General features: G+C 43.7%; 1 protein-coding gene across 1 annotated transcript in view; it reads left to right on the plus strand.

Annotated features, from left to right (window-relative positions):
- Positions 1–27,487, plus strand: part of LOC139054776 (transmembrane 9 superfamily member 2-like) — a 61,460-nt gene that overhangs the window by 17,559 nt on the left and 16,414 nt on the right. The window contains exons 6-13 of the mRNA XM_070532374.1: positions 2,629–2,743; positions 11,357–11,436; positions 15,654–15,762; positions 17,141–17,273; positions 24,006–24,067; positions 24,352–24,409; positions 26,295–26,512; positions 27,199–27,350. Of these exons, the coding sequence (XP_070388475.1) occupies positions 2,629–2,743; positions 11,357–11,436; positions 15,654–15,762; positions 17,141–17,273; positions 24,006–24,067; positions 24,352–24,409; positions 26,295–26,512; positions 27,199–27,350 (927 nt within the window). The remainder of the gene's footprint in view (positions 1–2,628; positions 2,744–11,356; positions 11,437–15,653; positions 15,763–17,140; positions 17,274–24,005; positions 24,068–24,351; positions 24,410–26,294; positions 26,513–27,198; positions 27,351–27,487) is intronic.

Raw genomic sequence — 27,487 nt, forward strand, 5'->3', positions numbered from 1 at the left:
TTTTGAAGGCAACGGGTAAGCCAACAACCGAAGTGCTGCGCCAGTTGTGAAGTGTAGGTTTGCCAGGGTTGGCAACTGTAATGTATTTCTTGATTTGGGCATCAGATAAGGGGTGAGGATTGTGTAGAAGTTGACAACAAGCACATGCTTTTTCAGCCCGTCTGTTAGAAAAGCATTGCAATCCTTAAATAGCGATGCCTAACTTCTTACTGTAACTTGAGGTGGTGTTGTAAATAAAAGCAAAAGTTAGGATGCCCAATGCAAATAACCAAAAGCTGAAAAAAAAGAACAACAAGGAGCCGATTGCATTTGGTCAACATGCAACGATGAAAGAATTGTGATGTGCCATAATAGCAAAGCATGAAAACATCCGTATCCTATGACGAAAGGGATGATGTAAGCAGCAGAGATAATTGTTTGAGTTATCTGTCCATCGGGTCTGGTTTTGTGGCAGCATTAAGAAACCTTATGTGTGGTGTGCGTTGCAAAAGATGGGACTGCGTTAGTTTTAGAATAAAAGAAGTACAGTTGGAAGTTAGCAAATGTACTCGAACCTCCTTCTGTGCCATCCCTGTGTCTGGCTTGATGCCAAACAAAAGAAAGTGGTAAACAGAAATGGAATTTACATTGAAGCATACTGTGTGTAATGCATGAAATTGTCTGATATGAGACAAAAAATTCAACAGAAGGCATAATTTTCAGTAAACTGTGCACGCAGGCAAAAACAGTGAGTGCCTTGCTTTGCCACTAGGGTTGAGACCGAAGGCAGTCCCCTTGTATGTACCGCATAGACTCGTGTAATGGCCGCACCTTTTTTTTTTTTTGGCACAATTTTGACTAAGTACAGCTGTTCACGGGGCATAACCTTTTGGTCAAAATGGTACCGGCGTAGCCGGCGACTTGTGCACACCCTGGATCCGCTGATGTACCATTGCATCGGAGGTCACCGCTTGGCTCTCGCCATCTAGTAGCGGCAAGCGGAAGTACGCAGTGCACAAAAATATGACGATGCTTGCGTGCGGTATCGGGCACTGAACACGATTGCTTCTCGATTGGAATTTTTTTTTTTTTCCCCAAATTTTGGGCGTCCAAGTTGGGGGTGCCGCCCTTACACGGGTGCTGCCCTTACACAAGTCTATACGGTATTTAAATCAGTGCACTGAGGGAAGCATTTTCTACACTCTAACCTTGTTATAATAAAGGATGCTACATTGTGGAAAAAGGGGAATGACAAAGTAAATGAAATTGTCCTTAAGAGGAAGCTTTAGCTCGGGCCCAACTCCGATGCGGCCTATTCAAATACATGTACTAAAATGAAAAAATGTTTTTCTGAGATAACCCCTGGACCGATTTTAATGAAATTTGTTGTATTTGAGAGAGAATGTTGAATTCTAGTGACTGTTGAAAGCGGAATTTTGATTTAGGGCTTGAATTTTGTTAAAAAGATTTTCAAATATTCGACCATTTGAAAAAAAATCGGAGCTCGAAGTTTACAAATTCATAGCTCCGCATCAAAAACAGATATCGCGGTTATGTAAACGGCATCCATTAGACCATTCAAAGCGGGCAAATTATATATATCATTTTACATCTTACGTGAACTTGTTACGTTGGTTACAAGGGTTCTGCAAAAGCTGTATTTCAATATTACTAAAATTTTTTGTATTCATGCGTAACATATCAATTTTGTCCGCTTTAGATGTACTATTAGATGCAATTCACAGAATTGTATTATCTTTTTTAATTGCTGAGTTATAGAGTGGTAAACTTGCTAGTTTATTGAAAATTTTCTATTTTTGCCAATTTTTTATAAAAAATTGAGGGCTTAAATCTAAAAGGCGAAACCGACAGTCACTAGATTTTATGGCTTTCTCTTAAATGCAACAAACCTCATCAAATTTGGTGCGGTGGTTGCCGAGAAAATCTAATTCTCCTTTTACATGTATTTACATAGGAGCACCCGAGCTAAAGCTTCCTCTTAAAATCTCCATAGAGATCCATCTATTTAATACCTCGTTTTAACAAAGTAATATTGTCCTGCCAATGGATGTAATCAACTAGATTCACTTTAGGTACCAAAAAATAGCCGACCGTTGCGAGCCGAGCATATCACTCTCCCCGAGACCCGGCACTTGTTCAGTGTGGCAGCTCAGAACTGCCACATTGTCGTGTTGCACACTCTGTTGAGCGACACTGGCCTTTCTCAACGGCATGCTGCTCGACCACTGCAGACTTTGTTCGCGTTGAAGGGTGCAGACTGTTCTCTACGACTGTGTCGCCATTTTGCCGATTTCACGATATGGACATTCCCAATTGGAAATTGGAAGTGAAAGACCATCACATTGAAAAGAAGGCAACTATCGTAAATGCTGTCATGTCTGAGCATTCTCTTGCTATTCTATTAAAATTTTATTGCTTACGTAGTCGTGTAGCAGTTCCGCAGGCCACACTTCTTTCCACGTCTGAAGTTGTGTGCCCTATTGGTCATTATTGTCATTATTGCATTAATGGCAATAATGAAATCAGTGAAGTAATTTTGGCTCCCCCTTTAATTTGGTTACAAAGAGTTTTGAGCATACTTTCAGGACGTCAAGTTTCTCGTGCTGATTCTGTACTGCTCTGTTCCAGCATCAAGCACAAGAACGACAAGACGCCGACATGCGACACGGGCGAGCACCTGACCCTTGGCCTCAAGGACAACGGCCCCTTGAGCATCACGTACACCTACAGCGTGACCTTCGTGGTGAGTGGGATGACCATAACCAAGGGTTTCACTGACCCTCGCGTGGAGCTCCTGTTAACACAGGGGCTCTTGTTGAGACTCTAGGAAGTGTTTGACAAGCAGAATTTAAAAAAAAACATATGTTCAAATACATAAATACATAAATGCGTAAATCAAATACGTGTGTTCGAAAAATACAGATTTTGATTGTTTACTTAGACGCTCAATCTTTTTTTTTGCTTCCAAAAGTACGAAAGCGAAAGGCTACAGTTTCTGGTTGGCTAACACCAGCTATTGAAACAATTCAATAGACCAACTGCATTGACCATTTTTTATGCAAAGTACACTACAATACGTGCAGCATCCCCTTGTATTCAGCTACAGTTGAAACCCATGTTAATGAAATCTCGAGGCAACACAATTTTCGCCGTACCCGCCGTGGTTGCTCAGTGGCTATGGTGTTAGGCTGCTCAGCGCGAGGTCGTGGGATCGAATCCCGGCCACGGCGGCCGCATTTCGATGGGGGTGAAATGCGAAAACACCCGTGTACTTAGATTTAGGTGCACGTTAAAGAACCCCAGGTGGTCAAAATTTCCGGAGTCCCCCACTACGGCGTGCCTCATAATCAGAAAGTGGTTTTGGCACGTAAAACCCCATATAAAAAAAAAAAAATTCGTTGCAACAAAATGTTTTTAGATCCCTGGCAAACGCCCATAGGAGTCAATGCCTTCCATATCTTGTGACAATGAAGCTTTTTTTTTTCTTTTACAGCAAATCCCTTGTGAACAAAATTTTCTGTAGTGACAGTTCAAAAATAATCTACTCGCATAACGCTAACTGTGTCCAAGAGCTGCTCACATGCATTCGTTGTGCTCTCACATTGCGTAAACTACTGCCGCAGCGCACTTGCAAGGTCGCCCCCATTGTTTCCAAAAATAAAGAAAGCAGGGGAGCTATTAGTGGAGCAATTGCACCTTGCAACTGGCGACAGCAACGATTATGGTGGTGGTGGTGTGCCCATCGCGAACTGTGCAGTGTATGGACAAATGCAATATTAGTATTTAAATTACAAAAAAAAAGAAGGAAAGAATTAGAGGGCCTTGCAGTGGGCACATTTTGTTATGATCATGTCTGCCATCACAGCATGTGCTAACGCAGTGCGGAACGCCTTTGTGGTGGGGCGACTCATAATCGCTGCCTAGCCAAATTGACATCGACACGTGAAGGATCGGAAAACCCCGATAAAGCTTTATACTTTTATGTACTGCCACACATGGTCGTGTGTGTGAAGCCTGGTTCCTGTTTTTGGTGCTAGGGTGCGTCAAATGTGTGCGTAGTGATCGGACCATCTACTTTGCCAGCCTGCTAAGATGCCGCCTCCAGTCAAAAAGAGGAAATTTATTACGCTTCAGGATAAGGCTGCAATTATTGCCCAGGTTGAAAAGTGCAGCAAGAAAACGGAGGTCGCCGCCGAATTTCGAATTGCGTGCAGCTCAACGTTTGCCATTTTGTAAAACAAGGCTTCCATTCTCGGTGCGCTCGGAAATGGTGCGAGTGCAAAGAAAATGTGGACAGCTGCAGCATTTCCAGACTTAGTCAAGGCAGCATTTGCATGGTTTTGTGAAGGTGCCATCGTCTGGCAAAGTGCTTCAGCAGAAGGCGCTGGACTTCATGTTTGTGCTCGGGCACAATAATTTTAAGGCAAGCCCTGGGTAGTTGAGCTGTTTCAAAGCCCACTACCACGTAATGGCGAAAGTCATTTCCGGGGAGGCAGCAGCCGTCTACCCTGTGTCAACATCGTCACGGCTGCTGACCAGCAAAGTACTGGACCAGTAGAGGCCCTCAGACATCTAGAGCGTGGATGAGACAGCCTTATTCTGCAAGACGCCTTTGTCGAAAACCCTGGACTTAAAAGGCCAGAAATGCCACGGGTGGAAAACACGGCAAGAGGTGTGTAACATTTTTGGAACAAAGGCACACCAGACCAGAGGCCACATGTCCAAGAAACCCCGCATCACAAAACAGACCAAAGACTACAAATTTGGCACCTTTAGAGAACTGAAGAGAAGGTGGAACTTTGACTGCCATTTTCTCAAAATGGTTTTTCTGCCTTTCTGCTGAGCTTGTGAAGATCATTTCTTTGTTACCAGTTGGCCTATTTTGACTATTCTTGCGACGTCCCGTGGGCTACAGTGCAGGTGGTGACATTCTCGCTTTCGTAGCTTGACTTTTTCTAAATTTATGATGTGGCTATTCAGTCACCCCAAATGGTAACATCAAAAATGACAATTTAAAAAATGTGTGCTGTGAAAAAAAAAATGGTCACAACCTTTAGCACGCATTTAGCTATGCAATCAAAACTCAACCATCCTTCCAGTGCATATTTTAAGCTCCCGAGGCCTTGAGAACATAAAAACCTTGAGAAAATAAAATGTTTTGAATGTATCAGTCTGAAACGTTTATGAATGCAATAAGGAGACATTCTAAATATTTGTGCCAATTTTTGACAAAATCCACAAAGAAATCAGGAAATTCATTTCAAAAACCACGTCCCCCCTTAAAGGGTTCCTCCTGAAACGGTTCAGACAGATTTTACAGATGCGTAGGGTACAACTACAGTAAGAGATTCGCACCACAATTTGTGTGAAATGTCTCGTATTAAGAGAGCTATGTAGAATTACAAGTTACCCTCCTCCACAACCAAGCTTTTTCTCCACTCGTTCGCCGAGTGATCGGAGCTAAGCTCCGCCTTCACTGGCTCTGCGTCATGATGGGACGTCCTGTCGTCTACTTCTGGTTGTTGTCTTGGAGCCAGCGCACGAAGCCTCTCCAACTTCTCCGCTACCCGCCTGGCCATCGATCCCCCGCAAGAGCTATCCAAGCAGCATGCGTACCGGGCATTCTGTCGCAGCCCTAAGTGTGTCTGGTATTCCGGTAACCACAGGCAAGCTGGGCATTGCGACAGATGGATGTAGGCGTAAAGTGCCTCCACACTACTATCATTGTGATCAAGCAGCTTTACCGTAGACGTACGTGATTAGCCTGATCTGCCTGCACAGTCCAGTCACCTGGTGGCGCAGCGCTTCACCAGCTGAGCAAAGAGCTAATACAGTCGAACCCACTTATAACGATACTGGTTTTAACAATAGCGTACTTGCTCGAATCTGGGCAGGCCCCGATTCTAAGCCGACCCCCGAATGTCCGAAGCCAGAAAAAATAAACTTGCCTTGAATGTAGGCCGAACAGAAAAGTGAGGACAGCGTTCACAAAATGAAAACAGCATTTATTTAGTATGAACAAGCCGAGCTCACTCTGCGTTATCATCACAGCTAGCCTCATAACCATAGCCCAGACCACACGCACGCTTGCGGATGTCCGCAAGCTCACCTCCGCGCGCCCTTGCATGCACAGACAGTGCCCCACAGCTCGCACGCATCGAAACGCAGCGCAATCTCGGTGAACAGCTCTTCTCAGTTATCGCCCACTTATTTTTCTTATCACTGTCATCTCCTCATTGTGGCACACGCAAAAAGCGTCCCCCATTGCCACCTCCAACAATGGACGTATTTCTCATCGATGCTGAAGTCCCGCTCGGCTTGAACGTTTGACGATGGCTCTGTGGCTGGCACGACTTTTTGTTTGGAAGCAGCACTATCGTGGCATTGCCTGTTTGATGCCATTTCGATAATGCTACACTATGGGCCACACCGTGCGCCAATACGACACAGGTCAAAATAGCAACGTCGCTCGTGTACTTCAATTGGCTGCTGGCGAGGCTAATAGCGGTTGCGATTCTGACTTTTCTACATGGCGCCAGCTATGCACCATACATATTATTTTCAAGTACAAATTGGTGCATCTTTTAAAATTCTTGAATCTAAATCGACCCTAGAGTTTGGTATATGATTATTTGAAAAAGAACTATCGGCCTAGATCCGAATAAATACAGTATACCGCTTATAACAATGAAAAGCTGCTGCACCATCAACTTTTGCATGTTTTGCGTGGTGAAATAACATGCCTAATACAACGCCCCAATGCCGCATTATTGGCTATAACGATAAAGTCGGGTTGCTGGGTGTCTGAGCCGAAAGGTAGTGAAATGGGAAATCCTTGAAAAGAAAAAAAAAGAGAACAAGAAATTCGACCTGCTGCATGATGGCCAGCTGCTCCAACAGCTGCCACTCGCTCATTTTCCTGCCTTATCTGCACGCCTCTCTCTCATTGCCCTTCCACCCCTCCAAACACGAATGGGCTGTGCCCATAGTTCTACGCCGTTCCACCCTCCAAAACATGAATGGAACGCACCATCTGTGCTGCTCGAATCCTGCTTGCTGGCTCCTTATTCAATACAGTTCTCTGCAAACAGCTTAATCGCTTATGTTTGTCTTTGTTGGTTATGTTGAATTTCTTCCTGGCCGCGTGGTTTCTTAACCTCTTTTGACTTGCCGCCGAAATGGAAGATGGCTGATCCGCCCACTGATAATCGGCAATGCACGACGTTGCCGGGGAAAAGAACAGGCACAGTTACAGATTTGGAAACTAAGTGCTTCTAACCAATGAGGCGATCGTCGCGAATGTACTTGCATCGGATAGCGACGGCGACGACGGCAGTGATGACGCGGTACAGCAGGCTTCCTCAACGTTGGCAGATGATTCAGTCGCTCCGGGGCTTTGGTTTCACGTGGAACCTTCTGCTGCACTACGTGGAGCACCTGGATACCTTGGAGAACGACGTTGGCACGCTTCATGTAAAGCATGCATGGGGTCTTCTCGTGCAAGCCAGTGAGAAGTGTGTGGCAGGATACTTGCGGCGATCTCGCCTCAGCGTTTCTTCTGGATTCCTCAAGCTGACAGGCTGCCACGGCAACCTTCTCGCATCTTTAGAAGGCCCCTTTGGGGCCAGCAAAGCAATACCACAGCGGTGCTCACATATCGCTTGCCGCCCATGACACCTCTTTGCAGTTGTGGCAGTGGCATCCTCTAATACCGGCAGCTGCGGCTGGTTACATGCAGTCAGAGTGCCCAGGAAGCAGTTAAACAAGTGAACACTACCAGCAGCCGGATGGAGGAAGGTGGTGGAGAGGGGCACTGGCCTCCCCGCCATTATAGTTTTCTCACATCAGCTCTGCCATTCCCCTATTTTGATTTTTTTCATGCAACCCAGTTATAACAATTATCAGATAACAATGGAATTTTCGTTTCACTTGAATATTGTTATAAGTGGGTTCAACTGTATTACAAACAACTTTTGTTCACCATAAAGTTGGAAAAATTATCAGTGATGAGTCCTAGACAGCCAATGGGATAGCTCTCCCTACTGACGTCATATGGTCATCACGTGTCACTTAGTCAGGGGCGGCTGAAAACTCGGGGAAGCAGTGCCACCGCAATTGGTAGTGATGTACATTTTAAAAAAAAGAAAACCTTATAATAAATTACACGGTTTACGCAGAGTATTTAAATGCGCCACTTAATGATCAGAAAGGCCAACCCTAGCGACTCTATACATTTGTACAAAATCGTCAATATCGTTTCAGAGTCCCTCAATAAGACTAGACCATGCTGTATGTACCTTGATTTTTATGTACCTAAATTAATGATAGCTTGCTACATTTTTGTTATGCAATGCTAGGAGACTCCCTATCATGTGCAGCATAGTAACTTCTTGCCCAAAATTTCTTAGCATTAATAACTCTTTTGTTACTGCTAGCATCATTCTGATTTTCTGTGCTTTTATGTTTTAACATTTTATTTCAAGGTGTAGTATTTGCAATGTGCTATACTGTAATATATTAAATTACAGCCTGATCACTGATGTTTTGAATAGATGTACACCAGTAATAATTACTTGTGCAATTTTTTAGTACTATGTGAAACTTTGAAGAAGCAACCCAAAGAACATGCATGATAGCAATAGTTTGCTATTTTTAATGTAAGTACTGAAAGTAAAAAAAAAAATCTGAAATATACAAAATGTGCATCTAGGTCCTAGTTCGCAACTTTTGTAAGTCCGACCACGCAAAAAAAAAAAATAATGAAGATTTGTTGGCCTTAGTACTAGCCATAGAGATGGCCGTGCTACGCAGGAAAGCAGCAGATTTGCAAATGTGAAAACGGTTAAGTTCCTATTGTACAGTGAGAATTTGTTTTTACTGATTGCAGCAGGCACCTGGTTTGTTTTTTACTGCATTCTTTAGGCTCACGAAGCAATGGTTGTCTAGTCAGGAAGCATACAGAAGCCTCCTCATACTTGATTATTGTGTTCGATCAGCGTTTGGGAGCAATCAAGGTGGTCTTATGTGCGTTCAACCTGCGTTGGGGCCTCCACATGCTTTGTTCAGTTCCTGCGCGGTGCTGTACAGTAATGTAACAATATTGTACAGTTATGAATAAGGGCACTTGCACAAGTGGTGTTCAATATGTATTAGACAGCTAATCAACTTCAGTTGAAAGTCAGTCTGAAACGGACTGCGTGCTCTTGTCCTAGTGCAACCCCACATACAGGAAGAATTGCTGCTAATAAGTTGTACATATGCTGTTGAAGCGCTGATGGATAAAAGCAACCCATGAAAGGAAAAATGAAGTTGCACTCGATGTTAGTCGAACACAATTATCAAAATGACACGCACTCATGAGCATCTATCGTTGATTGAGACATAGTTAAAACCGTTTATATGGCGGATCAAAATATTGACAACCCAAGAGAAGCTTTTCTGTCTTCAGTGCTGCTGTCAGGTAGAAATTGTTGCCGAGTTGACCGAAGCACAAATTTTGCATCTTTTTGTTTATTCATGAGGGGCTAGGAGCACTGGAGGCTAGTTTCGATGATACCTTCAGTGGAAGTTTTATTTTCCCCCAGTCTACCAAAAATTGTCAAATCTGACAAATAGTTCAATTGTCATATACAGATAGTGCATGATGTTGCTAGTAGAAGGAATGTTTAACATATAGAAAAACTGGTGATCAAATTAATTTCTGTATGCATAGTAATGAGAGGTAAATTTCGTGAAAAAATTTGAAATTCAATGTTTGATATGACATTTACTATTCGCTATTCGCACGCCAGTAATAAGAACTGCAATGTGGCGATGCAAATGTTTTACGCATTATATGATAAAGTGAGGAAGGCTCTGATCCTTAGACTTTTTGGGGAATTTAGGAACTTTTGTAATGGAGCATTACCATCTCCTCTTTCTTTCCAAGAGCTACCTACCCACTGACGCTGAAACTGGGGCTCACTTGGAGGGCACCATTTTCCCTCTGATTAGTTGCTGTTTGTGGGCACGGTTAGGTTCACTTCACTTCACTTTTCTTTTCTTTGGGAAACAGCGCACTGCAAAATTGGTTCATGCTCTAGGAATACAACCACAGTGAACGACTGGCTTCCATGTATATTCAAGTGACTGGGCTGGCACTTCAAATATACAGGGACACTCCAGAAGCACAGTGGTTGCAGCTAAAGAGTAATGTTACCCGAAACGGTCCAAAGACTTCTTCTGTCACAAGAAATGCCACGGCTGGAAGCCACTGTTGGGAGGATTGACTGACAGGCTAGTTGGTTCATTATCACAGAAAGAACAGCACTTGGGACACAAGGGAGAAGTGTGTGTGTGGTTCCTTCCTTGGGTCCTGTCTTGAAGCGCTGCTCTTTCTGTGCCACTGCTGGGGCTGTTCATTTTGTAAGAAACTGCTTGCAGTGGAGATGTTTTCTTTTTGCAGTTACCCACATGTCTATTTTGAATGCATTGAAAAGAAGATTATGCACTTACTGCCACTTTTTTTTTATCCCCGAGATTTCATGGTAACATTGCATCTTTTAGCCCGCATTGTTCCCTGAGGCTTTTGGCATGTCTATGATTGCCTGGTTCGTCGAATAAAAAAGAAGGGGCGGGAACACCATTGTATGCGCACCTCTCTGTTAGAGGAGGGAGCTGCTCCACAAAAAAATGGTCTGGCTTCACTGCTAGGTGTGTTAGTGAACAGTGCGGACCCAATGATGCCCCATTCGAAGCTCCATATCTGTAGAGCTTTGCTTTCCAAGTGAGACATGGTGACACTTTCGTACATTGTCTTTTGGGTTAAAGGAATTGAGCTTTTCTTTTGTTTTCTTCTTTTCTTTTTACTGCTACGAATTTTAAAAGTTTTCTTTGGTGGATAGCTGTCAGCCCAATTATTACGATGTGAAAGTCTGGAGAATGAAACAAATAATTACATCATGTGTTGACGCAACCAGTTCAAGGGCACAAGAATGCAGCGTGGCTTTAACGTTGGAGTAGGTCTGTGTACTACCAATTAGAAATCAGCAGTGGTAGTCAGTTGCACCATATGGAATCAGTCTGGCTGGTTGCTACTAACCACACTGTTGATCACGTTGCTGAATTCTGATAGTACAAGAGAGGCACCCAGAGTTTACAGACAAGTGGTGGAACAGACCTATTCTGTGTCGGTTACAGAGGAAAAGAAGCATAGAATAGCTGATGCGGCAGTGCATGCACAGCTTGGAAGTTATGATATTCTGCCTTCAGCTGTCAGCCCGTTTGCTGCTCGCAACCTAGCATTTGCTGATCGAGTGTGCAGAAGTGTGTGGTGCACAATCTAAAGTTGTGCAATTTGTGTCTGCCTCTATTGCAGAGGAACGACCACGTGCGCTGGTCGTCCAGATGGGACTACATCCTCGAGTCTCTGCCGCAGACCAACATCCAGTGGTTCAGGTGAGCATTGCACCCTCACTCACACACTCTCCCGCTCACCATTATGTAGTCTTTGAAAAAAATATTCTACGAAACGAATGATGTTGACCGAGTGATTGAGTAGAAAATAAGCTGTAGAAATGTCTGACCATGCACTTTACAGAAAAATATGCCAAACATGGAAACCGAGGAGCACTGGATACCGCAGCCAGAATGGTTGAGCGCTTAGGAGGGCTGTAACATTGACGTAAAAGCCATAGTCTAGCCATAAGGAGTGACCGCAGTTGTTTCTGCAGATATTTGTTGACCCTGCAAACATATTTGTTACAGCAGTGCTTCCAGAGCAGCTTACTCAATTTCTTTGACACTAGAGTGTTTTAGTTGAGCGTGTTTACACTCCGCTAAGCGGAGCGGAAGCGCAAATGCGCATGCGCCGTCCGCTTAGCCGTAAGCGGGCTAGCGGAGCGAGGAAATGGTTCGCTGAGAAGCTGCCTGAGCGGAGCGTGCTGTGCAGCGCTCTGGCTAGCATTGGCGACAGAAAGGATTGGCTGCAAAAAGCAAGCGCTTGCTATCATGTGGCATTCTCCAAGACCGTGCTTTATTTTCGATTGGATAAAATGAATTGGTAACGCATTACAAGTGCATGTCTTGATACTTCATGGAGAAATAAGCTATATATACACATGTAAACGTTTTACTGTATAAGAGTGATCAATAGGTGTTTTTATTTTCTTTCATTACCCTGAATTTGGCCAGGGGGTGCTGCAACTACGAAAGGTCCGCTCCGCTACACTAAAGTTTAACTAAAACGTGAAAATCACTAGCCGCTCCGCTGTGGCTTAGCAGGGCAGCTCGGAGCGGAGCTTACCGTAAAGACGCTCAACTAAAACACTACTGCTTGCTTGCGGTAAAGATTTCGGATTTGATTCCAGGCTGCAGTGGCCGCATCCTGGTGGTGTAATGCAAAAATTTGTTTGTTGATTTATAGAACATGTGACCACTAACAGCCTGGTTCCTTCAGCATGGTGCACTACAGTACGAATTGAATGGTGTATGTAGCTCCAAATAAGCATAATAAATGCAAGGAAAACACAGAAAGGCATGATTAGCACAGTGCATGGAACAAATTAAAGTGAAAGACAATGACAGCATTCAAACGGCACAGGCCCAGTACACATAAGCTGTAGATATACACATCTACACATGCAAAGACATACACATACATTTAATCTAAAGAGAAGTAAATGAAATGATGGCTAAAAGAATGGTAGAAAAAAATAGACGTTGCACATAGCTCAACACAGAGCTTGACTGTGTATCTCAACACAGCAATGAGCCGCATTCATAACAGAAGGGTTTAAAGAGACACTAAAGGCAAATACCAAGTCTACGTTGACTGTTTAAATACCATTCCAGAAACCTCGCAATGTCTGTTTCGTGCCAAGAAAAGACTTGGTTTATGAGAAAATTGCATCTGAAGGGTTTGAATACCTTTTTCGTAATTGTGATCTCCCGTCACCCAAACGGGGGAGTGGTGACGTTGAATATGCCATCTCCGCCCTTTGCTGCTATCCAAGAGTAAAATGGTGCCCAACAGACGCCGGTACTGAGCCAAGACATACTGGTTGATTTGCTGCTGCAGCTGCTTTTTGGTCAAATGGTGTAGACCATTCGAGCATCCTGCGACATCACGTGGAAGTTGAATTCTCTGCTACTTGCACTTTGTGCGAGTTTAGCGAGTCAGCAAAACCAGCGCAGCAGTACGCGATAACGAAACCAGTGAAACGCGAAAGTGTAGGCAGCACGGAGGCGAGCAAAAATGAAACCTTTCGAAATGCTTTCGCCCACCCGCATCGTTGTGAAGGGTAATTTCAATTAGTTCTTTTTTCTGGAAAATGAAATTGAAATGGACAAGTAACATTTTATTTATAAAATCTTATATATAATCTATATATATATATATATATATATATATATATATAATTTATTTATAAAATTTATATATCTTATAAAATAACACAAGCATGTATATTTCTCTTTTTTCAACGAGTGGTTGAGTGCCAGTGACAGAATTTAGCTGAGGAGTGCTTTCATCATCGGGCAAATACTTGAATGCCCCGGGGGAGTCTCCACTCATGTCCTGCATTTACCTCAATTTCTCGATTATGAAGGCTCTGTTCACGATAATATTGACGCCTTAGCGATTCTCAAGCATTAATCTATCACCTTAGCTTGACTTAATGTTTGCTTTTAGTGTCCCTTTAACCCATTCGCTGCCAAAGCCGGCAAATCAACGGACATATGTGCAGGGGCAATGTTGCCGAAGCTGGCGAATCGCCGGGCTGTTGATTTTAGGATTTTCGGAAGCTGTTGATAGACAGCAGCACTTATCACCTTATCTGAAGATGCTTGGATATATTACCAATAGATGGCGGTACTGAGCTGTGTCATTTGAACGCACTTTTCTATGTTATCGGTTTCTTCTTCTTCTTCTTTTTCTCTCTCTCTGTGTGTGTGTGTGGGGGGGGGGGGGGCAGAGAAGGAATGGCCGCGTCTAGTGGACAGCGTGCTCTCTCCGAGCGCGAAATATTGAATATCCTCTTTTATAGCGACAGCGATGAGCAGCCTCAAGGCAATGTCAGGCCTGTAAGGCTAAAGGAAAAAAAGAAATTGAAAGCCACTGGGAGTGCGGAAAGTGTGGTGCTGCTCATGACATGCCTGAGTGCTTCAAGATTTTTCACTCGGTGAAACGCTTGTGACTTGAAAAAACTTTACAGAGTAAAGTGTGAATACATCTCAAATATCAATGAATGTATTTTGACAAGTATCCAGCAAATATTTTGCTTAGGCGCTCATGACGCACAGAAAGGTAAGCATGGGACACACACGCACGCACGCTTGCTTTCTGTGAAAAAAATGTGCGGTACGAATGGCCCGCACGCACACGCGGAGGGCAGCAGTGAATGGGTTAAGAGGGCACGCGAGGATCAAATACTGAAAGTAGTGAGAAAAAGTGATTTTTAAAATGTTTTTTGGCATTTGTAACGCCTTATTTTCACTCCCCGTCTGCGTCTCTCTTTAGGCCGCTGTCTTGGCATGCCTGCCATGGCATTCACACCGTTTCACCGTTTAAGGCATTTCTAAAGGTCGAGTTAGTGTGTGTGGCTGAATGCAAAATGGCTGTGTACATGGTGCGTGTGTGTGCTGGAAAAGGTGTGAAAGGTGGGGTGATCTGAATGGGGGTTGGTATGCATCAATGCACGATATCGGAATAGAGGCCTCATGGACTTGTGCTACAGATGTCAGGAGCACTAGATCAAGAACTTTACTTTGGTGGCTAAAATTGATCCACAGCCCTCTACAACAGCATTTTTCATAACCTGTATGTTTTTGAGGGACGTTAAACCCCATCGATCATCACATTGGATAGAATAGAGAAATCCACAGCACTTGATTTTTCTTTTTTAGCCACAGCTGTACAAAGTAACAGACGATGAAGCCAGTTGATTTATCAGTTCCTTTATCTTTTAATTTATTTTGTGATTGTTTTTCTTCATTGTCTTTCTTTGTTGTAAAGCTTCATGTTCTCTTTTTATAGCAGTGGCTAACATGTACGTAGTGCTTTTGCCGAATGAGTGCCAGGTTTAATGTCAAAATGAGCACCTTATCACTCACACACACAGCTGGTGTTTACTGTAGAATGCCTTGCACTCTTGTCAGCAAGAGTGTGGAGCTATGGGTCCACAAGAAAAGCTTTTCGCAGCCTGAATTCGAGCAGTACAAGTTAAGTGTGTGGGTGTCTGACCAATGGAGTGCGTGTCCAAACTCCACGTTTCACAGATGCGTTAAAGCAAAATAATTTCTTTTTCGCCAGTGCCGTGGTCTCCAAATTTGCACTTGTGAAGGTACCTGTGAGCAGAAGTGATGCAGCATGCATGCACCCTCTTGTGATTCCAGAAAGGTGGTCCGGGGCCACATTTTCCAACGAATCATTTCATTTTCCATTTCTTCTATGTTTTGTCATTTACCCCAATGTCACAGTGCCACCCATCACCATCGAGCACTCATCGGGATCGGGTGGTATATTATGAGAAAAGAAGAATGCCCAATCGAATCAGCAGAATGCACTCGCGCAGTTTAAGCATTCTGGTCCAGTAGAGTGTTGGCCTTTGTTGTATATATAGTACCTTGCATGTGTCTTTCTACATCCTTGATAAAGTCTCATCCTTTTTTTGCAGCATCATGAACAGCCTGATCATAGTGCTTTTCCTGACCGGCATGGTGGCCATGATCCTGCTCAGGACACTCCACAAGGACATAGCTCGCTACAACCAGATGGACTCTGGGGTGGGTACCTTGCTCTCTTCATTCCTGTGTTACAGATCCGTAAAAAAAAGCAAGAAAAAAAAGTCGTATACGAGTTGGCATGTCTTTGAGCACATTGTGTGCCAGCTTTTGTAGCAGAAAAATACGAAAATTTTCCTTTTTTTTTTATGTTGTGTGGCTGATTAATTGTGAACAGCTTTCATTATTGCAATATGAACAGTTCGTTAATTTTCTTTTTTGGCCTCTTTTACTTTCAATTACTTTTTCATGCTTCGAAGTTGCAGATAGGCGAGAAAAGCTGCAGAAAGGTCTGTCTGAAGCACAACATTTCTTGAAACAGAAATTGCGGCATTCTTCTGTTGTCTTCTGTGCGACACATTACTGCTGGTGTGGCGAGGCAAGGAAATTGCAGAGACGCAGCTGACAAAGCAGCTACGTCCGTACCAGAGATGCTGCCAGAGGCTCTTAACTCCACATTGCAATCGTCAGTACTAAGTCGAAGCTCCTAACACGACTCACTAGAGCCTTTCAAGTCTAAATTATTTACTTGAGCTGAGGAAATGTCCAAGAACACTACGATTCCAACACCGAAAAGGGCGGCCGTTGTCCCTAAAGCTGTCATTTGTAGAACCCAGGGTAGCCAGGCTTCCACTGCATTCCCGACTACAGTGCCCTCAAAAAAACAATTTTTTCTGGGAGACCGGTGCCATTTAGTAGTGCAGCATTCACACCAATAGTACAGTGAAATGTCTGCCACTCACCTGTGGCACTTGGTAAGTGAAAGGAAATCTCTGGACAAACAAGATTTGTCATTGTCATGAAAAGGTTTAGTGGGTGCTTGCACTGTCTTCATGATGCCTGTAGCTTTTTGCTTAATGGCAGTATGACAGGGCTAGAACTTTTGTTTTCTACCATTGCCTGGTGCCCTTTTCAGCACACTATCATTTGCTCGCATGTCTTCAGGGTCTGGACCGGCCATGGTAGCTTGGTGAATGTGGCATTGCACTGCTAAGCTCAAGGTCGCAGGTTTGATTCCATTCATGGTGACTGCATTTCGGTGGGGCCAAAATGCAAGAACGCTCGTGTACTGAGACTCAGGTGCACGGTAAAGAAGCTCAGGGGGGGAAAATTAATCCAGAGTCGGCCACTGCGGTGGGCCCCGTAATCAGATCATGATTTTGGGACATGAAACCCCAGAATTTAATTATCAGCATCTGCATCGGTTTGGAATTAGGGGCCATGAAGCCAAACCTTCGGTGACGTGTCTCTCAGCAACTGCAACCCCGTAATGCCCCCTTTTGTAAGCTGTGATATTTTCTGTCACTGGGCCTCCTGTAGACCTTGGTCCCTTTTCTCTTCCATTGCTGCCGTGCGGACTTGAATACTGTTTTTTTTTCAGGATGATGCCCAGGAGGAGTTTGGGTGGAAGTTAGTGCACGGCGATGTCTTCCGCACTCCCCGCAGGGGCATGCTGCTCTCGGTGTTCCTCGGCAGCGGCACACAGATCTTCTTCATGACCTTCATCACCCTGCGTGAGTGTTGGCCCCGTTCTCTGGGCATCTAGCCTTTGTGTTCTGGTGCCGTCATACTGACTCTTCTTTCATATAAGCTTCACTAGATATAGAGGTGTGGTGAGGGTTTAGAAGGGCAGTATAGACTTATGTATAATATTACTACAGGGAAACCTTTTTACTATGAATGGCACTTTAACGAACTTTTCAAAAATCCCCTGCTGACAAATTATAGTTTGAGTGTAAAATGCTACAGAGTACCCATCATTATTGAGTTTCCATGTCATGTTAATGTTTCAGTACTATGAACTAATATTCCAAAATGTGGGGATTCTTAATTTTCTGTGTATCCTTTACGGCAACCAGAACAGTAGGCTAGCAGACAACAAGGCCCAGAAAGTGGACACCACGACGCATGGGTTCAGAGAACCAGAAACGATACCCGAGGTAAAAAGGATGGCGGAAGGTTCTTTAAAAAAAAATTGTTGTGGAGGCGATGGCGCATGTGGTTTTGCAAGCCAGTGCTTCGCCCGGGCAACTGTCACTGAGCATTGGAGGCGTGTCCCTTCCTTCTCTCGCCCTTCTTTCTGTGCGTGCCTCTTTTTCCTTTTGCACTTGTTTCCATGGTTGTACCAGCTATGTGTGCGGAGAAATGTAACCTCCACGCTCACTGGGATGCCACATGGACGCACTTTGAGGACGGTGTCGTTTACATGCACTTGCACATGGGAATAGTTCAGGTGACCGTCTCAAGCAAGACAGTTGCAGTGTCCACAGGAAAGAATGTTAAAAATAAAAAGAAACAGTACACTTTATAGGCGACATAGAGCTCCATTGTCGGCGTTTTTCTAAGCGTCGGCGTCTATAGACGCTGATGCTGTGTTTCAGCACGGTGTTCCAGCAACAGTGTTCCAGATGGAACACCGTTTGCCACGGCACAAAGTTCACCCCATGCGTTCTGTCAGCAAAGGCAGCACTGCTCCGTCAGCACTGTCATCGAGTACGCCTTCGGGCAAATCTTGTTCCAGTGCTGCCGGATCAGCGCATGATGCCTGCAGAGTGGCAATTAAGCCGGCATGTTTAAAACAATTCGATATCAAGGCTGTACAAATATTTGGGGGATTTTCAAAAAAATTAATAAAATGTTATTGCCTAAACCGAAAACCTACTTCTTCCCATCAGTAGATTTTTAAGTTTTACTTTCAAATGCCACAAATCTCCAAATCGGTGCAGTGGGTGTCCAGGAAAACAATTTCTTCGTTCCGATGTATTTAGATGAGAGCTCGTGAGGTAACAGTTCCTTTTACATGACACAAAGCACTGGAATTGAGCTGGTCATGCAATTTGTAGAACAAGTAATCGGTGGTCTATTAGAAAAACAGGATCGTTGCTTAAAGAAGAGCAACACAGCTGAGGGTGGCAGAGGATTAGGTGGAGTGATGGGATGAAGGAATTCTCAGACTGGATTCAATGGACACTAAAGGGCTATGATTGTGAGGCTGTTACCGTACTTACTCGCATAATGATCGCACTTTTTTGTCAGAAGAATTGATGCAAAATCAGGGGTGCGATCATTACGCAGGTTAAATTTCCCGCAAGAACAAAAAAATAATTTTTTCATCCCGCGTTTGCTGCGGGACACCAATACAAAAATGGCGGCCGGCAGAATAAGCCGAACGCACCGAACGCGATTTCTTTTTCTTCACGTGAGTAGATTACATGCATTAAAACAGTTCCTTCCGTATCAGTAATGAATAATATCGTTAATATTGGCAAGTTTGCGGCAATAACATAGCCGTGTCCACTTTGAGGGGACAGAAACAGATGGGCGCGCTTAGCTGCCAGTGACATAAAAACACATGCCCGCATGCTGCAGAAACTGCGGCATCTGTCTTCACTACTATCCTAATACGGCACATTTTCGCTAAGGGTGGGCGAATATCTTAGCTGTGTTACAAGCGTCGGCGTGTGAATAGGGTACACTTTTAACATATCAGTGTAAACGTGGCTACTATCGTTGCCGCTCGCGATTTGTTGCGTGCCCACGAGTGCAGATGAGAAGAATCCAAAGGCGCCATTTTGTTGTTGACCACAACCATTATAAAGCCTACACATAATAAAGGCAAGTTTGGTTGCAGCTTTCTTTTAGTCATGGAAGGGCGGAAAGTGATGAAAGGGCTGAAATGGGGCATCTGCTTAAGAATGTTTGGTGCGTGCAAACCGCTTGGTTTGTCTTGAAGAGTAGTTCGCGTAGCATTCGACAGATTGTAAGCGCAATCAATATTAGCTAGACTTAGCACACGACATATCGCTGCAGCAAGTTGGGGGTGTGATCATTACGCGGGAAATTTAAAAAACATCATTTTGACAACAAAATTCAGGGGTGCGATCATTACGCGAGTGTGATCATACGGTATTTGCTGCTGCTGGTAGTAGTTGTTTTATTTTATTTATTTTATTTACAAATACTGCAGCCCAGAAGGGCTATTGCACGAGTGGGTGAATACAAATGCGAGAAAGAAAATCATTATACAAAGGAAGCATACGTGAGTAACATGACTAAGGGGAGCATTCAATGGCATCCCCAAATTCTCTATGTGGTAAACAACGGATGGAACCAGGCAGGTCATTCCAGAGTTCAATTGTCCGAGGAAAAAAACTATATTTAAAAGTGTTGGTGCGAGCAAAAAAGACGAATAAGTTTAAGTCATTGCTGTTTCTCGTGATTAGGGGCTTTGCACGGGCCAGATATGTGTTAGGGGAAGCATAATGTGGAGAGTAAAATAGAGAGTGTAGAAGTTTCAGAGAATTAATGTGACGACGGTGGGAAAGAGGGGTTAAACCAAGCATATTCAGATGAGATGACGGTGAAAACATTCTATCATAACGGCGGTATATGAAACGAACCGCCTTTTTCTGAACAGATTCAATTTTGTGGATGTCTGAAATTTTGTAAGGGTTCCATATGGTAGACGCATATTCAAGAATAGGTCTTACAAGTGTTTTGTATGTGATGAGTTTAGTTTCTTTGGGGACAGCACGTAGAGTTCGGGTTAGATAACCAAGTTTTTTTAGTCCTTTGTTGCAAGTTGTTAGAATATGTTCTGACCAGGATAATCTTGGAGTGAAAAGGAGGCCTAAATACTTATATTCATATGCACGCTGCAGAAAAGTAGATTTATAGGAGTAGTTGAAACATGAGCAATTAGCATGCTTGTGAAAGGACATGGCGACTGTTTTCTTGAAGTTAATGTTCATTTGCCAGAGTTCGCACCATTCACAAAAACTTATAAAAGATTGATTCAGAGTGTTATGATCGTTAGGTGAGGAAATGACATTGTAGAGAACGCAGTCGTCAGCGTAAAGCCGAATTTTTACTGAAACAGAGCTTGGAATGTCGTTAATGTAAAGCAAAAAAAGCAATGGCCCTAAAATAGAACCTTGGGGCACACCGGAAGATACTGATGCGTCAGGAGAGTTGAATGAATTAAAAGAAACATACTGTGAACGATCATAAAGAAAACTACGGATCCAGTCAACGAGAAGAGGGTTATTAAGGATAGAGCTTAGTTTATGTAATAGTTTAGGATGTGGTACAGTATCAAATGCTTTGGAGAAATCAATGAAGAGTGCATCTAATTGATGACCTAAATCAAGAGCAGAAGCGATGTCATGTGTAAATTCAGTTAATTGAGTCACTGTGCTAAAACCACTACGAAATCCATGCTGAGCGCTGCATAAAATATTATTAGACTCGAGAAAAGTGATAATGTTTTTATAAATTATGTGTTCAAGGAGTTTGCATGCATGAGAAGTTAACGAAATGGGTCTATAATTTAGTAGAGATTGTTTCTGCCCAGATTTGAACAATGGAATGACTCTAGCCCGTTTCCGTGAACAAGGAACTGTACAAATGGATACAGATTTCTCAAAAATCATGGTGAGGTATTGACACGTCCAGAGCGCATAACGATGAAGGAACACATTGTTGACATTGTCTGGACTGCAGCCTTTTTTGGTGTCAAGATTTAAAATAAGGTTCAGGACTCCTTGCTTACATATTGTAACATTGTTAATTGCATGGGACATGTTAGTTGTCGTGGAGTAGGGAGGAATTACGCCATTGTCCTGTGTGAATACAGACTGAAAATATTCATTGAATGCTTTAGCAATAGGTCCAGGATCGCTTACTTCGGAATCATCTAATAGAAATGTCTGGGTGGTGTTCTTTACTGGCGAAATTGAGCTCCAAAATTTTCGTGGGTTATTTTTAACTAAGTTAGGTAGAGTGAACTGATAATAAAAGTTCTTAGCTGCGTCCATTTTTTGACGGAGTTCTTCCTTCATAAAGCGGAACTGGACATTTGTTTCGGCATTCATGTGGCGCTTCCGACGTGCTCTGGCTACTCGACGCTTCAAATGCAGTATTTCCCTTGTCATCCAAGGAAGATCTAGATTTTTCTTTTTTGTTTTCAATGGCACATAGCGCTCTATGCAAGTATGGACAATGTTTTCAAAATGGGATACTATAGATTGATATCACTGGTAGTGCATAACTGGGAGAATCTGTCGAATGAAATGCTTAATGTATCAAGTATGGACGTATCATCTGCATGACTATAATCGTAAAAACTGGTATATTCATAGTGGCGCCTTGAAACTGAAAGATTAATAGTAGTAATAACAGCTTTGTGATCGGAAATACCGTCCGTAATCTCACACTCAAAGCCACTCGTAAAGAGCGGTGCACTTAGGAAAATCAAATCTAGTATGGAGGACTCTCTAGTAGGGTTAGATACAATTTGTTTCAATCCAAGGGATAGTGTAAATTCAAGCAACTCTCTAGAAAGAGGGACGTTATCACCAGTTATCGATAATGAAGCCCACGAAACGTTAGGTACATTGAAGTCCCCCATGCAGATTAAATTTGAGGAGCCAAAACCGTGCTCTTGGATGAACGCGTTAAGGATCATTATTTCATTTGAGGCATGTCTGGGAGGACGATAAAACACACCAATGATTACATTTGTTTTATTAATGTGCACTTTACACCAGACCGTCTCGATTTCAAGTGGGGATTGTAGTACAGAAAACTGTAGATCAGAGCGCAAAAACAAGGCAACGCCTCCACCTCTGCCCGCATTCCTGTCTACTCTTATGACGTTATATCCTGGGGGAGTTGCCTCGCAGTCAAGGATGTCGCTATGCAACCAGGTCTCAGTAACACCGATAACATGTGGGGAATGTGATGCCACCAAAGAGGAAAAGCTTGAATATTTGTTAGATAGGCTTCTTGCATTAAGATTTAATATACAAAGTTTATCGTACTTGTCATTGTTAAGTCAAGGATTGTTCCCCTGGGAGAGCGGTAAATGATGGTGAGTGGTGCGGTCAGGAGCTTTTACAAGAGAGTTGGAAACAACATCCCAATTGTAGAGCTGATTATCAACAAACGCATGGTCGTACCTGAGGTGTACCACTGAACCATTGTTACGGAATTCTGCTGTAGCGTCCCATAGTTTTTTACGGATGGATCGTACGTTTGAAGAAAAATCTTCAGATAATCGCCACTGAGACCCTTTTAGCTTATAGCCGTTCTTTAGAGCACTAATCTTTTCGCGAAAATCTAGGAGCTTCATAATGATGGGGCGAGGTCTCCCACCTCTAGGTCTACCAAGCCTATGCAATCGCTCGATTTGAGGAAAATCAAGCTTTAGTACGTCAGTAAAAAAGTTCTTAACTTGCGATTGCAGCGATTCATTAGTGTCATGCTCAGATTCTTTCAGACCATAAAGAATAAGGTTGTTGCGACGCGAGCGATTTTCCAAATCATCGTTTTGGGAAGAAAGTGTGTTAATAGTGGATGACATTTTCTGAATTTGGCTCTGTAGGTTATCGTAGTGGGCTGTGCTAACCGTGGGCGCCTGCTGCTCAAGATCAAATATGCGTTTTTCAATTGCCTCAAATCGAGCGTCGATAGATTTTCGCATGTCGGCTATATCTTTTGTTATCTTATTTTGCCCTGCAAGAAGCTGAGCGAACATTTCGGATATCATAGAGCCAGACTCATCTGTTTGAGTGGCGGAGTGTTTTGTAGGGCCCGGGTTTGTTTCAATATCGCCACTCAGTAGGAGGCTGCTCATACAGTAAACAAGATTAGCACATACAGAAATATATGCAGAAAGACGTTCGTGTGGGCAAGGCATCAGCAATAAGAAGCGGTTGTCAGATCGAATACAATAAGCGTCCTTAAGGTAACATACCTGCACGAAGAAGAGACAACGTTTGAACATCTGGCCTGTATTGCTGCTGCCTTGCCCACTGAAGCGATGAAGCTGCGGTGTGGCTTTTATACTGAACGGAGCCGGCGTCGTGACTCGCATTAGTGCACCATCCAGGTTTGCAATGGCGGTGGGGATGAGGTTTAGGGTGTTACTCTAAGAGGGACAGTAGGCTTTAAGAGGGATGGGCAGTTGCATAATTCACAGGCTTGGTGCAGAAGTTTTGAAATGCTAAGCAATGTAATTGTCTGCATTTTTGACCGAACAACAATGCAAAGGGCTGCGGCAGATGGAAAGAAAAAAAGAAGTCTGGATTGGATCCAGTGTACAAGGGACAGACCACAAGGTTCCATGTGACTTTGATTTGGCATTTATCACATCCTTCCATCTCTGCATGTTTGTCTGTCAAAGAAATGGACACAAGAGGGGGCTGTGCTGCGTGTCTAAGCCCCCCGTCATTTATTCTGTGCAGTTTTTGCCTGCCTGGGCTTTCTGTCACCAGCCAATCGTGGGGCTCTCATGACCTGTGCCATGGTGAGTGAGCGACGCAGTCTGTAGATTTGTCTAGGTGTGTCATTAGGCGCCGCAGTGTGTCATGAGCTTTGGTGCATGACTTTAGCAGTTGGGGGCAGTTGTCAACAGTGTTGCAGATGCAGGAACATTCTTATCATTCAACAAGAATTTATGTTGTTTGTAAGAATGTAGATGCGTTTTAAGGCTTACTTCTGAGACACGTCATGTCTAGCTTGTTTATATTACCATGCATTGACAGTGTGCAACAGGCTTTGCTTTCTTTTTCCTCGCCTCTTCCTACCTAGGTCCTGTTTGTGTGCCTTGGAACACCAGCTGGATATGTCTCAGCTAGGATCTACAAGTGTGAGTATTTCACTTTGCGTTGGGCAGATGGTGCGTGTGTCGTGCTTTTGTGCAGTGAAATTGTTGTGTGCAGTAACAAGCAAACATTGTTGCTGTTACAGCTACGCAGAGAAGAGCAGGGTACTGCCCGGAACAGTTAGTGGCAGTGTACATTCTTAGAAGCTTCTCTGTTATGTTGTAAAGGTTTAGATTAGCAGAAACTATGAATTCACTGTATTGAGGAACTCCACTTTCTTACGTGTACATATTGTGCCGTGTTCACTTTGCTTGTGTTAGTCATGCAGTATCTACATTTGCTTCTCATAAACATGACCAGCTGTCTGCCTTTTGTAGGTACTGTTTCCCATGTTCTGCGCTGGCTCTGTATTGTGTTGCCATCGTGTCCCAGTCATCCCCACTTATTGTTTTGTTGCCCATTGCCCAGCTCTCGTGCATTCTGCATTGCTGCAGAAAAATTTTCCCAATTGAGTTTAAGCCCAGGTGAAAAGAAAATTAAGTTAACAATTAACATGCTGCTTTGCTTTAGAAGCTTGTTTCTGTGGCTTGTTGCAAAGATTTGCAGCGGTGATTTCTACCATCACCTTAGGTGTGGCTTGATGCTATATGATAAATCACCTTCTGCCAACATGACATTTTCCACTTCTCTCCCCCCCCCCTTTTTTTAATATACAGTTGAAGTTCTTGTATCTCGAAACCCAGACAATATACTAGGGAGCCCCAAGGCACCCTAAATGATTTACTATATAATAGCTTTTCCACAATCTAGTTTTGGTTTCGTTTCTCGGGAGACATGTGCATTCTGAGGTCCTGACGCAGACAGTGGTCATATCTGCGTCATGACGTCACAACTGGTACATCTTCTGGAAAACAAAAGGGAAACAAAAGTAAAACTAATTTATAGAAACGCTGCCATAGTAAATCGTACGGTCAACCTGAAAATCGCTAGTGCTTTTTCTAGGGTTTTGAGGTCCAGGAACGTTGTTTGACGAAGAAAAAAAACATGTAGTCGGAAACAGCTTTTTTGGTAATGGCAATATTAGGTGAATATGTGGCTTGTAATCAAATTCTTTATCGATACTGTTAGTGTTTTACGACTGTTACAAGTGTAGAAAAAGCAATTAAACAACCTTCACGCATTTAACTGAAGCAACTAGGGTGGTTGCGTTAGTTATCTAGTTTGAAGTCTTGTCCTGGATGGATGTACATACACATTGGCAGTTGAAGGAACCCATGACAGCTGTGGCTGTAACTTATGAACGAGTATCTCGTCAATACAGTAGAACCCCGGTTACTACCATTGCTGCGTGAAGGAAATTTCTGCTACAATGAGGCATTCTTGATTCCTTGTCAGAGGTCCCTAGGCGTTAATATGCATAAGAATTATTGCCAGAACAAAAAAATTCTTCATGTGCTGTTCTACTTGAACAAATGTTTTAAATCAGCAGTAGTTGCGGGAGGAATGCCGCTGACAAAGGCAAGTCCCTTTGTTGAAAGGTTGACTAAAGTGACATTCCTTGCTCGACCACTGTGGATCTTTTCAAACCTTTATTTCCCTGTGAACTTCTGTTTTCTTTCATTGTTACCTCGTTTTGATAGAATTGCCTTTGGCCACTTCTATTGTTCCTAAGCATTCAATTTTAAATAAGATATTTCAGTCGAGAAAAAATAGCAGACGTGTCATCTGTTACATCCTCCTTTTTCCCCATCTTTCAATGCTGCCTAAATCAGCTACGAATCGCACACCGGCAAACCCATCTATGTGTCCTTCCTCTCTTCGCCCGCTGTTCATCGGTCATTGTCTCCCGGTTTGGATTATGCTCGCCCCTATGTGCCGCCGTGCAAGGTCACCCCCCAAGCGCCGTGTCGTCTGTCCCTTCTGCCGCAGCCTTTGGCGGGGAGCAGTGGAAGCTGAATGTGCTGCTGACGGCGCTGGTGTGCCCGGGCATCGTGTTCAGCCTGTTCTTTGCGCTGAACCTGCTGCTTTGGGCCAAGGAGAGCTCGGCCGCCGTGCCCTTCACCACACTGCTGGCGCTGCTGGCCCTGTGGTTCGGCATCTCGCTCCCACTCACCTTCGTGGGCGCCTACTTTGGCTTCAAGCGCAGGGTGGGTGCACTGCCGCCTGCTTCATTTTTTGGCTGACCAGGTGCACGGCTCAGTGGCTTCTAGGTGCAGTGGAAACTAGGGGTGCTCATATGTTTGTTTTTCTTTGCACCCAGCACGAAAGTACCTCTATATCTTACGTTCATTACATGCTGATATCGGCAATAAGCATTTTAGATTTGCTTCCTTGTATCCAATGCTTCATTACGCGCATGATCCTTATATCATGTTTCGACTCAAATGTGGTTTAACGCACAACGTTGCTGTGATTACTACACAACCATCATGGCTAAATAACTATTGTGTTGCTTCAGCTGCACACAAGGTCACGGTTTCAGTGTTTGGCTACAACGATTGCATAAACGATGGCTACGACGATTGCAGTTAAAGGCAAAATCCTAAAGTACTTTTGTGTCGAGCATTGGGTGCAAAATGAGGAATCCCAGATAATGGAAGTTGATGCTCTATACTGTGGCCCCTCTCACAGCCCCTGTGTTGCTGTGGGATGTCAAATGCAATCAATCAATCATTCAATCAATCAATTTGTTTTCTCAATTGTCTGTGTAATCTTGGCAAGTTTTTGTTGCAATACTGCCCTAACTCTGTTAGTAAGTGCATGCTTATTGGAAGTAGTACTAGCTGATGTGCTAGTGCCCCAGGTGCCGTGATTATGCCCATTGGATATGCAGGTGCTGGAGAACCCCGTGCGGACCAACCAGATCCCCCGCCAGATCCCAGAGCAGTCCCTGTACACCCAGGTGGTGCCAGCCATCTTCATGGGTGGCATTCTCCCCTTTGGATGCATTTTCATCCAGCTTTTCTTCATCCTCAACTCCATCTGGTGAGTCCACCGGTGTACTTTGGTTTAGGCGCACGTTAAGGAACCCCAGGTGGTCTAAGTTAGTCTGGAGTCCCCCACTACGGTGTGCCTCATAATCAGATGATGGTTTTGGCACGTAAACCCCCATAATTTATTTT

This window comes from Dermacentor albipictus, chromosome 1 (assembly GCF_038994185.2).
Source record: "Dermacentor albipictus isolate Rhodes 1998 colony chromosome 1, USDA_Dalb.pri_finalv2, whole genome shotgun sequence".
Taxonomy (NCBI): Eukaryota; Metazoa; Arthropoda; class Arachnida; order Ixodida; family Ixodidae; genus Dermacentor; species Dermacentor albipictus.